Source organism: Orycteropus afer, unplaced genomic scaffold (assembly GCF_000298275.1).
Source record: "Orycteropus afer afer isolate SDZICR_OR568_19922 unplaced genomic scaffold, OryAfe1.0 scaffold00025, whole genome shotgun sequence".
NCBI classification, from domain to species: domain Eukaryota; kingdom Metazoa; phylum Chordata; class Mammalia; order Tubulidentata; family Orycteropodidae; genus Orycteropus; species Orycteropus afer.
In genome coordinates, this window is record NW_006921612.1 from 7315346 (window position 1) to 7331487 (window position 16142).

The 16142-nt window shown below is 39.1% G+C and overlaps 1 protein-coding gene across 1 annotated transcript in view; it reads left to right on the forward strand.

Moving 5' to 3' along the window:
- The first annotated feature begins 249 nt into the window (after positions 1-249).
- YWHAQ (tyrosine 3-monooxygenase/tryptophan 5-monooxygenase activation protein theta) overlaps positions 250-16142 on the forward strand; it is a 64227-nt gene continuing 48334 nt past the window's right edge. The window contains exon 1 of the mRNA XM_007935107.2: positions 250-543. Coding sequence (XP_007933298.1) covers positions 250-543 — 294 coding nt within the window. The remainder of the gene's footprint in view (positions 544-16142) is intronic.

Here is a 16142-nt window from a genome sequence, read left to right on the forward strand (position 1 = left end):
TGCTGGGCGGGGTGTGGGACTTATTGTCTGATAGTGCGCTCTCTTTCCTCACCCCTCCTTTTTGTTCTTTCTCCTATCTCGCCACCCTCGGCGCTCCTTCCACGCTGCCCCTCCCCGCAGGCTTTCGAGGAGGGCTCTTCCTGATCGGGGTTGGTTCTCACCGCCCTCGGTGCCTCTCCCAGTCTCTTCTCCCGGTCCCCTTCCCGGAGCGCCACCGCCACCCCCAGCCCCGCACGCCGCCTGTCCACCATGGAGAAGACGGAGTTGATCCAGAAGGCGAAACTGGCCGAGCAGGCTGAGCGCTACGACGACATGGCCACCTGCATGAAGGCCGTGACGGAGCAGGGTGCCGAGCTGTCCAACGAGGAGCGTAACTTGCTCTCGGTGGCCTACAAGAACGTCGTTGGGGGTCGCAGGTCCGCCTGGAGAGTCATCTCGAGCATCGAGCAGAAGACCGACACTTCTGACAAGAAGTTGCAGCTGATTAAAGACTATCGAGAGAAAGTGGAGTCCGAACTGAGATCCATCTGCACCACTGTTCTGGTAAGTCCTGACTGGTTTCAGTATGGGAGAATGGGCGGCGGCAGCGTCAGAATTGAGTGTCTGGAGCCCCAAGGCTTTTTTGTGTAATGCCTTTTTTCATTGAGAATTTCATGGGAATGAGAAAGAAATGTGGGAGAGGGCTTCCCTAGTTGTCGATGTAGAGGTTCTGATAAGGTTACCCTTGGCTTCCTTAATGTGTTATTTCAGTTCGTGAGACCTAACTTGATTTTCCAGGGATGAGTGAATCTTCCCCAGGACTGGGCTGCTACCACACAATATAGATTTAAACGTCCAAGTAGGTTTGTACAAGACTGAAAATAGTTTTTAAGGTTTTTGTACTGGGAAACTGCTTACAGAGGAGCTCAGTGAACCTTTTAAATATTTAATGAATTCATGGTTCTGGTAGTTGAAAGAAGGTGCAGGTAGGTACCTTTTTGATAAGACAGTGTGTAGTGCATTCTTCCCCAAACTTAGTCATGGAAATTTACCTTGCAAATCTAAACATAAACTTCATTTTTCATTTAAGAGTATCTGTTGAGGTTTTTCTGTTAACAGCAGGGGCGGGAGAGGTAAATATAAAAGAGGTGAAGCTAAATCTGAAAAACAAAATGTTCTGGTAAATTTTATTATTTACTAATACGTTCCAGCTATTACATAGCTATACTTAAACTCTAATGTTTGAATTCATTTCTGGCATGAAGTAGGTTAGGAAGGCTTTCCAGGTTTTAAACTGTTAGTCTCAGCAAGGGTGGAGTAGGTGACTGCTGTGATTCACCCTTCTTAGTGATAGATGACATTTTTAGCTTTGTCATTGCACGGACAGAATCTTATTTTTCTTTCAATCAATAAGATATTTTTTAAGATTTAAATATTAGCATTATATCTTGGAGTGTTTTAAATGTTTTTGATGATGCACAGTTATTTCTATTGATAAGAATATGAAACCTCTGACATGGTTTGCCTTAGACTTTTACAAAAGGCATACTGATTTTTAATGAGTTTTTTCCACATTGTATTTTAGGTGGGCTTTGAAAGATAAACAAGCACATTGATAATTTTTCAAGAAGGAATAGGAAAATTCCCTCTTTCTTTCCCAAACTTACCTCCCTTCTCTCATCAGATTAGTGGAGCAGGATGTGTGTGTGTGTGTGTGTGTGTGTGTGTAACTTCTTTGACCTACCTGTTTTTCTAATACAAATAACAGGTAATCTGAACAAAATTGTGAGTGGAGACAGCTTGGTAAAGGGGCTATGTAGGTGTGTATTCATAAAGACAAAGCTTTATTGAGATTATTTGCTTCCTGAGGTTGAGACATTGTGTTATATTTATCTATGTTTCTTAGCTTCCAGTCCCTGTTTGGTACAGAGAAGGCATTTTTACAAGCTTTATGAACTAAATTGGCTTGTATTCAAGGAACTTGACGACTTGAAAGTGATGGCAGACTTCAGTAGCATTTGGTAATGGTTATTGATGATACTGACTTATTAAGGGGGAAGACTCATAAGAATTTCATATGCTAACTAGAAGGTATTCTATATATTTCCATTGCTTTTGGGAGCTCTCACAAAGTATTTCAGTCTCTTTTTCTGTTCCATTATAATTTTTCAGTTTGCCTGCAGCAGTTCAGAATTACTACAAGATTTTTCCTGCTCTCTAGCAAGTTAACTCTGAAACAAAAGAATATTTATTTTGTGGTTCACATAGTTTGATTTTTATGATGGTGTAAGTGAGAAAGAGTTTTGCTGCCTTTGACAAGTAAAAGAGTTGGCTTAGAGTAGACTTGTTATACACACCATTTCAATAGGGGAAAGCCTCTGAAATTAGGACAGTTTTTATACCAATCGAATGTAGAGAACTTTGGCTTGCTTAATCTGAGACCAAGACAAATAAAAAATTTCATTAGTAAAATGGCTTGAAAGACTAATTGACTTGAGCTCTGGTAGCATAGTACCTAAGGCACTTGACTGCTAACCAGAAGGCTGGCAGTTCAAACCCACCAGCCACTCCTCGGAAGGAAGGTTGGGCAATCTACTTCTGTAGTGATATCGCCTCGGAAACCCAGGGAGGGGTCGCTATGAGTCGGGGCACATAACAACAACAACCAACCTATAGAAAATAGTGCGAAAGAACATTTTCAAGTTGGCCACTCTTGTTTGAGAGCTAACTATGTACAAGAAATTGGGCCTACCAATGTGGGAAATAACAAGCTAAGAACTATAGATTTTGCCCTCCAACGATTTATAATATAGAGTGAATTTGAGAAATACAAATACATAAATAAAAGATAATTCCTTAATGTGGTTATGAACAAAATGTGTGGTACAAAAGAAATAGAACTTCAGGAAAGACTTCACAAAGATAGTGGTGTTTGAGGTGAATGTTGAGAGAGATGAGTCCCAGGGAGTCAGTATCACAAGTAGAGAAATACACAGTTTATTCAGGGAAGAGGGAAAGAACAGTTAGACAGGGCTTATTCAGGGAAGAATGCTTCAATATGACTGCAGCAGAATATGGGTAGGAGAAAAACCTGAAAGGAAAGTAGGACCTCTAATTTATAAGAGAAAGAGTGGTTTTCTTCACTTGGTTGGCAGTGGGAAGACATTGAAGATTTTAGAATGAGGTTCTTGTTAGCATCTAGAATTTACAGTTTGAGTGACAGTAGTCTGTAATCTGAACTGATTGATAAGGAAGCGGTAGGTTTGTGAACAAGAATCTGATAATTCAGACATTAGTAATTTAATAAGGAGTTTGTTAAAACAATGAGGAAAGAAGAGTAGAGTTTTAAGTTTCTGAACATGAGTGCTGAAATGGGGTTTTCTTTTTTTCTTCTTGGTAATCAGGAAGGGAGTACTTGGTATGGAGGAAGCAGATGAGACTGACTTAGTTGCAGAAGACTAGTAAAAGAGTGACATGAAGGATATATAGCCAAAATGTTGGTCCGTAATAGCACAGATTCTCAGCCTCTTCTTTCTCTTGCATAAAGTAAGTTAGGGGTCAAATTATTTGGGACATTTTTCCAAATGAATATGGTAGACAATCTTCAACTCTTTTGAAAAGCATTATAATGAGAGTAGTTACTGACCTGTGAAAGTAGAAATATTGAAATCCACGTGAGTACTTTAAATGGCAGAGAAGATAAGAGAACCAAGATGGCCAAGACTTAACATCTTCATGAATAACTGAAATAACTTAGTGAAAAAGATTTTACCAAGTTTTCTGTATCTGGGTGCTATTTGTAAAACCAGAGGATTGGTTAAATTTCTGGATCTCTTCCCATTCTTACATCTTGGGGTTCTAGCCATTCCACCTCTGCTCTGACTTCCTTCCAACTCTAAAATTAGTCTTACAGTCAAGGTTGAAGAACATGTTGTCAAGAGTGATGAAATGCTGAAAACACTGATGACTTAAGTGATAATGGCTTTGGGAATGCATGCCATTGGTAATTTTAACAAGGTATGTTGGGAAGAAGTGTAAAGTATAATAATTGAGCAGTTTAAATAGCATGTAAGATTGTTTGGGAGTCTTTAAGAACTTGGGTATGAGGTAAGGGCAAAGAAATCAAAGGGGTTCCAAAGCCCCTCTGGGCCCTGGAAACAAAATCTATAATTTACATATTGTGTATGCAAAGCTATGCAACCTTATACTTGCAGTATTTTTACAAGATAACTTTTGTCTCACACAGCACCATGTTCTCTCTATTGTTGATAGGCTTTTAGTAGGTTAGTTTCAGTAGACTATTTGAATATAATGCATAAACACTTTTATAAACTAAGGTCTATATTAACCAAAAAAAAAAAAACCCAACTCATTGCCATCTAGGCAGTGTGGCTCATAGCAACCCCTCCTTGGATTTCTGGGGCGGTATCTCTACAGAAATAGATTGCTCGACCTTCCTTCCAAGGAGTAGCTGGTGGGTTTGAACCGCCAGCCTTTTGGTTAGCAGTCAGATGCCTTAGGCACTATGTCACTAGAGCACCCAAGGTCTATATTAGAAATTTTAAAATAGTATGTAGAGAATTTCTGAAAGTTTTCTGTCCTTTTGTGAAAGCTCTGTAACCTTAATAATAGTAATAATATGTTTGAGATTAGTTAGGTTTGTAAATTAATCTCTTAATGAAAATTTGACTCTTATGCTGGTTATTATTTTAAAGTAAACCTAATATATTACTCATTTTTTTCTCTAAATTTTAATTATTTTGTTGTTGAGAATACACAGTCAAACATACACCAATTCAGCAGTTTCTGGGTGTATAATTTAGTGACATTAATTACATTCTTTACGTTGTGCCACCATTCCCAGTCTCCTTTTCTGAGTTGTTCCTCCCCCAGTGGCATAAACTCCCTGCCCTCTGAGGTTCCTCTCTGATCTTTCGAACTGCTGTTGTCAGTTTGATCCGGGATAACAACAACAACAAAAAAAACCCAAATTCTGTCGTCAAGTCAGTCCTGACCCATAGGACCCCTCCTTGGGTTTCCGAGGCGGTATCTGTGTGGAAGTAGATTGCCCAACCTTCCTTCTGAGGAGTTTGAACTGGTGGGTTTGCACTGCCAGCCTTCTGGTTAGCAGTTAGATGCCTTAGGCACAAGGCCACCAGAGCTCCCTTCATCCTGTATTGTTGTTGTTGTTGTTATGTGCCATCGAGTCAAACCCGACTCATAGCGACCCCTCCTTGGGTTTCCGAGGCAGTATCACTACGGAAGTAGGATTGCCCAACCTTCCTTCCGAGGAGTGGCTGGTGGGTTTGAACCGCCAGCCGTCTGGTTAGCAGACAAGTGTCTTAGCCACTATGCTACCAGAGCTCCTAATAGGTAGTTCTTAAAAGAGTGTAATACTCAAAGCAGACTTTTTTCTACTAGTTCATCTAAACTATTGTTCTGTCTTAAGATGACTTCAGGGGATAGTTTTGGTTTAAGGTTTAACGCTTATCACAGGACAGTAGATTCAGGTGTTTATCTAGCTGCCATAGCTCCAGAAAGTCTGTAGTCGTGAGAATATGCAAATCTGTTCTACATTTTTCCCCTTTTGATCAGGATTGTTCTGTGGAATCTTTGATCAAAATATTCAGTCCTGGTCCCCTGGCAAGGGATGCCTTTGTTCTTGGAGGCATTTAGCCCTAACTCTCCTTCCTCTATTGCTCTGTGTGAATAGAACCCTTTTCCCTTGGATGCCCACATACAAGCTTTTAAGACCCCAGGCACTACACACCAAACTACCAGCTAGAACAGAAGCACTAAACATCTTACTAGGCCAGTTAACTGGGATATCCCATGAAACCATGACACTAAACCTCTGACCCAAGGAACCAAATCTTATAAGGTGTTTGGTTGTACGTATATGGCCTCAGCAGCTACTCTTTTTATGTGTCCTTGTTGCAAATGTATATGTCAGAGAACTTTTGCCAATTTAACTTTTTATAGGTATACAACTTATTAACAGTGATTACAGTAATCGGTACAACACAACCTGTAATCGATGTAATTTTTCCTACCATTAACCCCTTATATCTCTCCCTCCTGCCCATGGTAATCACTAATAAACTTTGGTCTCTGTACATTTGCTTTTTCTAGTTTTTTTATATTCATGAGGTCATACCATATTTGTCCTTTTGTGGTTGGCTTAATTCTCTCATCATAATTTTTTCTAGTTCTATCCATACTATAGCATGTATCAAGACTACGTTTATCCATGCGGCTGTTGGTGGACACTTAAGTTGTTTCTACCTTTTGGCTACTGTGAACAGTGCCTCAGTGAACATTAATGTATAAGGGTTTTTTGAGTTTCTGTTTTCAAGTCTTTTGTGTATTTACCTAGGAATAGAATTGCTGCCTCATGTGGTAGTTCTAGTTTTAGTTTTTTGAGGAACCATCACACTGTTGTCCACAGTGACTATACCACTTTGCAGTGGATAAGGGTTTTAATCTTCCCACATCCTCACCAACTTTTTTTTTTTTTTAACCTTAGCCATTCTGAAAAAAAAAAAAAAACCCACAAAACCACTGCCATCAAGTTGATTCAGACTCAGAGCGAGACCTCCATTGGCTTTCCAAACCAGTAAATTGCCCCATCTTCCTTCTGCAGAGCGGCTTCTGGGTTTGAACTGCTAACCTTCTGGTTAGCAGTCAAATGCCTTAGGCACTGTGCCACCAGAGCTCCTTTTAGTCATCCTTGTGGGTGGTGGTTGTTGTTATGTGCCATCGAGTCGTCTCTGATTCATAGTGACCCCTCCTTGGGTTTCCAAGGCGGTATCTCTACGGAAGTAGATTTCCCAGTCTTCCTTCTGAGGAGTGGCTGGTGGGTTTGAACCACCAACCTTCTGATTAGTAGTTAAGTGCCTTAGGCACTATACCACCAGAGCTCCCATCCTAGTGGGAGTGAAATAATATTTTGTTTTTGATTTATATCTCTCTGGTGGCTAATGAAACTGAGCATCTTTTCATGTGTTTGGCAGCCATTTGAATGTCTCCTTTGGTGAATGTCTAGTCACATCCTTTGTCCATTTTATGATTGGTTTATTTGTCTTTTAGTTGTTGTGTTTTATTTTTGATAGTTAATGAATCTAAATGTGGTTTTATTTGCATAATGGAAAAAATACGGGCTCTGAAATCAGTATTTGAAATATAGCTCTATTAATTTCTAGTTTTTGACAGTAGGCAAGTTTCTTAATCTCTCACCCTTTGTTTTCGTCATCTGTAAATTGGTGATGATGGTACTTACCTTACAGGTTTGTAGTTGAAATATTAGCTAATAACTGACATTTATTGAGCATTCCCTATATGCTAAGCATTGTTGCAAAAGACCTCTGTAAAATCTTAAAAAGCACAGATGTCTCTTTGATTACTAAGGTGCACCTGACCCAAACCATGGTATTTTTAACCACCTCATGTGTGTGCAAAAGCTGGACAGTGGAAAAAAAAGGAAGACCAAAGAAGAATTGATGCACTCGAATTGTGCTGTTGGGGAATAATATTAGATACACCATGAGCTACCAAACAAATGAATAAATCTGTCTTGGAGAAGAGTACATCTACAATGCTCCTTAGAAGCAAGGGTGGTGAGACTTCATTTTGCTTACACTGGACACATCATCAGGATAGATTAGGAAAGGACATCATGTTTGGTAAAGTTAGAGGGTCAGGGAAAAAGAGGGAACTCTCAATGTTGAGAGACTGACACAACAGCTGCCAACAGCGGGCTCAGTCATATTGATGTTGTGAGGATGTCATAGAACTGATCAGTTTTTCTTTCTGTTACACATAAGGTCATTAGGAGTTGGAGGCTACTCGACAGTAGCTAACAGCAACAATAAGCACTGTTTGAAGCACTTTATGTACTTACTATGTTTTACTGAAAAGTTAGCAGGTCAAACCCACCAGCTGCTCTGCTGGAGAAACGACCTGGCGATCTACTTCTGCAAAGATTACAGCCTAGGAAACCCTGTGGGAGTTTCTACTCTGCCGTATAGGGTTGCTTGGAGTTGGGATCCATTCACCAGCAGCGGGTTTGATTTTTCCTTGTTGTGTGGTGTGACTCCAGGTGATATTAAATGAAACCATGTAAGTAAAGTCCCTGGCTCGTAAACCAAAAACCCACTGCCAGAATATCTCTTCTGACTCTGAGTGACCCTATTGGACAGAGCAGAATTATGCCATAGGATTTCCAAGGCTGTAAATCTTTTATGGAAGTAGACTGGCCTCATCTTTCTTCCACGGAGCAGCTAGTGGGTTACAACCGCTTACCTTTTGGTTAGCAGGCAAATGCTTTAACCACTGTGCTGCCAGAGCTCCTTAGCTAATCCAAAACAAAACCAAACTCGCTGCTATAGAGTTAATTCTGACTCATAGCAACCCTCATGGGGTTTCCAAGGTGGTAAATCTTTACAGAAGTAGATTGCCCCATCGTCCTTCTGTGGGGCAGTGGTGGGTTTGAACTGCCAGCCTTCTGGTTAGCAGTCAAATGCCTTAGGCAGTCCACCACTGGAGCACCTTCTTAGCTGATAGTAGGCCGTAAACACTACATGGTAGCTGTTATATTTGCCTGCTTCTGGCTTAAGATCACAATGTGAATCTCTGTTTTGAAGAATTTTATAGTTCAATAAATATAACTCCTTGGCTTTATTTTTCTGTTAAACTGTAAGCTTCTTAAAGCCAAGATTTGTTTTTTTGAAGAGCAAAATGAAGTACTAAAATGCAAAGCACAACCCTTGCAATGAAAGAATTATCTAGCCTAAAAGTATCAATACTGCTGAGGTTGACAAGGAGCTCTGGTAGCATAGTGCCTAAGGCACTTGACTGCTAACTAGAAGGCTGGCGGTTCAAACCCATCAGCCACGCTTCGGAAAGAAGATGGGGCAATTACTTCTATAGTGATACTGCCTTGGAAACCCAAGGAGGGGTCGCTATGAGTCGGGTGCGACTCGATGGCACGTAACAACAACAACAGCAGGTTAGATTATGAGCCACATGAGTGGTATTAAATTGCACCAAATTATATCATGCTTATCCTTTGCATTCTTACTAGAATTTTGGTATCTTGTCTGAACCCCTTGTCTAAACCTCATTTTTCCTTATCACTATTGTGGACAGTTCACCTTTCTGGAATGTACTCATTGGGTCCTATACACATCTCATATTTACCTCCACAACATTGCACTTTGTTCTACTTTGGTTTTTAAAACTTGGCACAGGGAAAAAATTAGGAAATGCAGTTAAAATTGATGATAGCCAGCATATGTCCCCCACTCATTCATAACTGCTAATAGCTTGGCATGTGTAGTTCCACACTTTTAAACCTGTGATGTGTAGCCATTTCATAATTTAACCTATCCTTTCTTGAACATTTAGGTTGTAAACAATTTTTCTCCATATAAACAATACTGTGAAGAACATGCTTATTGCATGCTTTGGCTAGGATTTAGTTGGGATACCCACTGCCATCGAATTGATTCTGACGTATAGTGACTCTGTAGGACACGGTACCTCATAGGGTTTCCAAGGTGCTAAATCTTTACGAAAGCAGACTGCCTCATCTTTTTCCCATGGAGCAGCTGATGGAATTACCAAATCAAAGAATATTTACTTCTTCCAAGTACCACTGTCATCGAGTGGATTCTGACTCATAGTAACTCTATAAGACAGAGTAGAGCTGAGCCATAGGGTTTCCAAGTTGTAAAATCTTTACAGAAGCATACTGCCTCATTTTTCTCCTGAGGAGCAACTATTGGGTTTGAAATGCCAACGTTTTGGTTAGCAGCTGAATGCTTTAACTACTGTGGCACCAGGGCTTCTTTCTTGTAAATACTCCTGGCAGAGTTGTTCAGTTTGTAGATTACGTTGTCACTAGCAGTGTTTTAGATTACCCGTTTCCCCTTACCCTGTCCACCCAAACTAACTGATTATACCAATAAAAAAAACCAACTCACAGCTGTTGGGTCAATTCTGACTCGTAGCAACCCCTCCTTGGGTTTCCGAGGGAAGTAGATTGCCCAGTATTCCTTCGGAGGAGTGACTGGTGGGTTTGAACCACCAGGCTCCTGGTTAGCAGTCAGATGCCTTAGGCACTACACCACCAGAGCTCCTTAGCTAATTATGAAAGGTAACAAATACCTAGTAACCAAAAGAATTGAAATTGTACCTCACTGTCCGATATCAAGGCGGTATCACTACTGAAGTGGATTGCCCAACCTTTCTTCTGACTGAGTTTGGTCCAGTATTAGATGTCATTAGGTCTACTTTGGGAAGTTGGGAAATCCTTTTGATCATATTGATGTTCCTTTATATTTATCATTAAGACCAGTTTTTGTATTTAGCAGTAGTTTTTTAGAGCAACAAAAGAAAATATCTTTGAGTTTGCAGCTTTACAACATTGACATTCTAGCTATCAAGGAGGGTGGTAAAGAGGCATCATTTAAAAGATGCAAAAAGAAGAAAAAATTATGGTTCATCCATTGCTGTGTTAAACTCTTAATATGTCGGTAAGTCACTATTACTTATTTGTGATAAATAACCACCAGATTTGAAAGCAGATTTTTGGTTGCATATTGAATTATTTACAGACAAAATGTTGATGATAATATATTACTCTTTCTTGTTGGAAATTTTTGTAATAAAAAGGTCTTTTCCCCCTAGCACTTCAGCTTGTAGGTATTTGCACAAGAGAAATCCATGAAGATAGATACAGAAAAAGGCATGTATGAGAATGTCCATAACTTCAAACCAAACCCCAAACTCAACTGCCATCAATTCTTTGGAATCAATTCGTAGCGATCCCCTTTGGATTTCTGAGGCTATAAATCTTTTCGGAAGTAGATCGCCCCATCTTCTTTCCACAGAGCAGCTGGTGGGTTTGAACTGTTGACCTTCTGGTTAGCTGCCAAATGCCTTATCCACTATGCTACCAGATCTTAAGAATGTACAGTTTTCTCTGGCCCCTAGCAGCCCTTCAGATCTGGAATTGAACCCACTCATATGGCTTCCAGCCAAACAAAAGACAGGCATATGAGCTGAACATTTGCATTAGGTAGATACACTCCTTGGAGAGATCAATCATGGGGGAATAGAAGGGCTGTGTTTGCACAGGGAGACAGTTCAGGGGGCAGGAGTGCAGAGAAGGGAAGGACACAGGGAAGAAGAGGTAACTATGGGGAAGAAATGGGAGGGAAGCTGTTGCATTGTGGGAAATTGCAGTCAATGTCATGAGACAGTGTATGTAAGCTCCTGTATGGAAAGTGAATTTGCTCTGTAAACTTTCACCCAGATCACAATAAAAATTTTAAAAAAAGAATGTCCAGTTTTTTGTTTATAGAATAAAACTGCTAAGAATGTCCATAGCAGCTTTATCCTATAAGCAAAAAACTGAAAACTCCATTAATAGCAGAATAGATAAACTGATAATATTCATACATTGGAACAGACTAACAGTACACATAATCAGTGAGTAAGTTTCAGAAACATGCTAAGTGAATGAAGCTCTGCACAAAAGAATACATTATGTGTGTTACCATATATGAAATTTTAGAACAAGCAAAACTAGTCTATGGTAGGAAAAAAAATCAGAAGTATAATGGACTCTGTGGGGGTAGGAGGCAGAAATTGACTGGAAGGGACACCAGGGAACTTTCTGGGGTCACTGTTAGTCTGTTGCTATGGGTTACATAGGTATATGCATTTGTCAGAACTCAGGAGATGTGCACCTAGGATTTGTGTATTTCATTGTGGGTAAATTTGCCTCAAAAAAAAAAAAAATTCTAGCTAGTGATATACATGCTGAGATAGGGAGAAGTATTCTGACATCTTCAGTTTACATAAAAATTAATAAAAAATGAATATGTGATAAAGGAAGTTTGGTAAATGCTTATGTTAGGAACTGGGTGGTAAGTATATGGGTGTTTACTATAATTGTTGGTTGCCATATATTTAAAAAAAAAACTCACTGCCATCGAGTCAGATCTGACTCATAGCAACCCCTCTTTGGCTTTCCGAGATGGTATCGCTACGGATACCAATCTTTCTTCTGAGGAGTAGCTGGTGAATTTGAACCACCAGCCTTCTGGTTAGCACTTAAATAGCTTAGGCACTGCGTTACTATGGTTAAATGCCTTTAATACCTATAGCTAGAAAAATAGTAAAACCTGTGTCTTGTTGACCTGAATATAAATAAAAATGTGTAGAAAGTTATTAATATCTGCTTAGGGAGTATGACTGGTAGATTAGCACCACAACTTTTGTTTATTTGGGGATGAATGATGATCTGATCGACTGAGCCACAGGGTGCTATGGAAGACTTATATACTCTAGAGGAGTGGTTCTCAACTTGGTCTCAAGACCCCTTTACACTTTTAAAAGTACTGTGGACCCCCAGGAAACGTTTGTTCTTGCAGATTATGTCTACTGATTTTTATGTTATTAGAAATTAAAACTCAAGTGTTTATTATTAATTAATTTAGAATATTGTAGTAAACCCATTAGTAGATAAGAAACTTTTTATGTATAAAAAATAATTTTCCTAAAACAATTGAGTAAGAATTGGGTTTTTGTTTTTTGTTTTTTTTTTTTTAAATCCAAAATATTCACCAATTCAACAGTTTCTATATGATTATACTTTTTGTGTTAATTGTATTGTTTTACTACATTCAGTCTGTTGTAATATCACATTTTCTGTAGCTTCCAGAAAACTCCACAAATGAGAGTAGAAAAGTCAATAACATCTTAGAGTTTCCTAATAATTTTGACTTTGTGAGCCCCAGGGAAGGATACAGAGGACCCTTGGAGCTCCCCAGACCATACTTTGAAAACTACTTCTTTAGGGTAATTCTGCTTTGGGACTCTTGCTAACCATCACTGTGGTTATTAAGCAGTTTATTTTTTGAGTGGTCATTTTGTGGTGATCTTTTCTTATTGATGTTAAACCAGTTGCCATCAGGTTGATGCCGACTCATAACAGTCAAGAGAAGAACAGCCCCCTAGGGTTTCTCAGGCTATAAATCTTTATGGAAGCAGGTTGTCAGATCTTTCTTCTATGGAGCAGCTGGTATGTTCGAACCACTACACTAACCTTCCAGTTAGCAGCTGAGCTCTTAACCCCTGAACCACCAGGGTAATGTCATCTAGAATTTATACATCTGTTTTCTCTCTTGTTTTGCACACTCCAGGAAACCAGCTTCAACATAGCTCAGCACATTTTTGCTTTTTTTTTATTTTTATTTTTTTAACTTTTTCATTATTAGATGGCTGGAGTTAAATGTATTTATACTAGATGTTTTGATCTTTCATCCTGGTACTATTTCCAAGTATTTGGCAATATACTTTTCAGACCTTTAATGCTTGTACTGCTCTCTCTGCGTTATAGTGGACTAGTGAAGAGGTTGTTGTTGTTGTTGTTTTGCCGTCGAGTCGGCCCCAACTCATAGCGACCCCTCCTTGGGTTTCCAAGGCAGTATCACTATGGAAGTAGGATTGCCCAACCTTCCTTCCGAGGAGTGGCTGGTGGGTTTGAACCGCCTGCCTTCTGGTTAGCAGTCAAGTGCCTTAGCCACTATGCTACCAGAGCTCCCATAGTGAAGAGGTTATAAAAGTTATTTTAAGAGGATGTATGTATACTTTGATCAGAAAATACTCCTGATTATTTGCGGCCTGATTGTAGAGACCAGTTACATGGTTCTTCGTAATGTCAAAAACTTAAAGGATTTGGACCATTAATACAGTTATGGCATATGAAGGTTAAATTATTTTTCATAGTTTAATTTTTAATATACTATTTACATTTTTAGATAAATATACAAGGACTAAAATTTGAAAAGGAAAATACTGTATATGTTGAAATGACTGTATTCTTGAACAAAATGAGATGGGCATCATTACCAAAATACTGGTTCCCTGGAAATTTTATATTTTTTTCCTCTCCTTTCCCCACACCTGCCATGTTGATTTCAGATATTTGGGGTAGAAAAATAAACTTGAGAACCACCTGTCTAACTAGAGAAAGGATCAAGAGTAACAATTTAGGGAGGGAGGAAGGATAAGTCTGCTTTGGCTAAGTTTAAGATTAAAGAAAATACATAGATTGCAGCATTCTACAATTAATTTTATTGTTCACAGAAGTATTGTGCTTTGGTGCTTAAAAAAAAATACAGTAACAGACTCACTGCCTTATTTGAGTCCTTGAGGTGTATATCTATGGAAGTAGACTGCCCCACCTTCCTTCAGAGGAGTGGCTGGTGGGTCTTTTGGTTAGCAGTCAAATGCGTTAGGCACTAATGCTTAGGTGCTAGGACAAGAAAATTATTAAGACTTTCAAATTGCTCCTAGGCTAGTAGAGTCAAAATATGTAAATAAATAATTTAAATAAAATGTGTTTCAACAGAGATAGTGTAATAGGAGTCCCTGGGTGGTACGAAGAGTTAAGGTTTTCCCTATTGCCTGTAAGGTAGGCAGTTCATGTCCACCCATAGGTGCCTTGGAAGACAGGCCCAGTGACCTCCTTCCAAAAGGTCACAACCTGGAAAACCCTGTGGAGCAGTTGTACTCTGCACACATGGAACCACCATGAATAGGAATCGACTTTATGGTGGTTAACAGCAATGTGAATTGTGATAGAGTCCTAGGTTCAATGAACAGGATCAAGAGGTAAAGAGAAGTGAGAAATTAATGAATTATGGAATGTCAGATAATTGAATGGCATGGGAATAGAAATTTGATTTATTTTGCATGAAGATGAGGCTGTTTAATGAAAATAGCAAGTTTTCTTGTGTGTTATTTTTTGTTACAATTTTTTATCCTTAATTGTCCTGCTAACAGTAAAAAGTAATCTGATGCAGTTTGAATAACTCAGCAGGTGGGACTGAAGGCTATCTCCTGTTTTACTGTTTATAATTTGTTGAATACATGTCTGGGAAGGAAAAGATATAGGTGATCATCTTTATATTGTTGTTAGCTGCCATTGAGTCAGCCCCAACTCATGGTGACCCCATACAAAACAGCAAAATGTTTGCCCAGTCCTGTGCCATCCTCATGATTCATTTCATATTAGACCCTTGTGATCCATAGAGTTTTCATTGACTGATTTTCAGAAGTAGATTACCAAACCTTTCTTCCTAGTCTTAGCGTAGAAGCTCCATTGAAACCTGTTCAGCAGTATAGCAACATGCAAGCCTCCAATGACATGTGGGGTGGTGGTTGCTCACGGGTGCATTTGGCTGGGAATCAACCCAGATCTCCTGCAAGGAAAGTGAGAATTCTACCACCATTGCCTCCAAATTCTTTTTATACAGATACCAAAAAGTGCATTTTATATCATGATATCAAAGCAGCATGTCTAGCTGCCAAATCTTTTGACTCTTTCTAGGTTCCTAACTCTGGTAGCTTAGGGCCTAAGGCACTTGACTGCTAACCAGGAGGCTAGTGGTTCAAACCCACCAGCCACTCCTTGGAAGGAAGGTTGGGCAGTCTACTTCTATAGTGATACTGCCTCGGGAACCCAAGGAGGAGGGGTCATAAGTCGAGTCCGACTCCACGGCACATAACAACAACAACATATTTTTCTGTAGGGTATAGTAGTCTTTTTCTTGTGGTGGTAGAATTTATGATTAGAGAGTATAGAGAAAATAGAATTAGGGTAGTGGATGGATGTCACAAATGAATCTCTAAAAGCACTCAAAGTTTTTTATTTAACAGGTATTCTCTGATCATCTTGTCTTACTGCTATTATGATTATACGTTTTTAATCATCTAAAATATACATGGTACTAAAACATTTAGTGACATTTTACATGTATTTTAAAGTCATAGTAATGAGTCTATACCATAATTTACATTTTTTCATTCATTCCTCTAAAGAAATTTATGATCTCTTCCCTAAAATGTCAAAGAAATGCTTATAATATAATTTGGCTCAGTTGCAGATACTTTACATGTTAGTGAAGTTTTTTCTGTGCAAATGTTCTTTGTCTTTATTTGATGGCTAGGAGTGTCAGTTCATATATATATATATTTTTTTTTTTTTACATGAGACTTTCTTTTTTTTATTAGGATTTGGGTGAAGATTTACAGAGTAAATTCACTTTTCATACAGCAGTTCACATATACTTTGTCTCATGTCATTGACC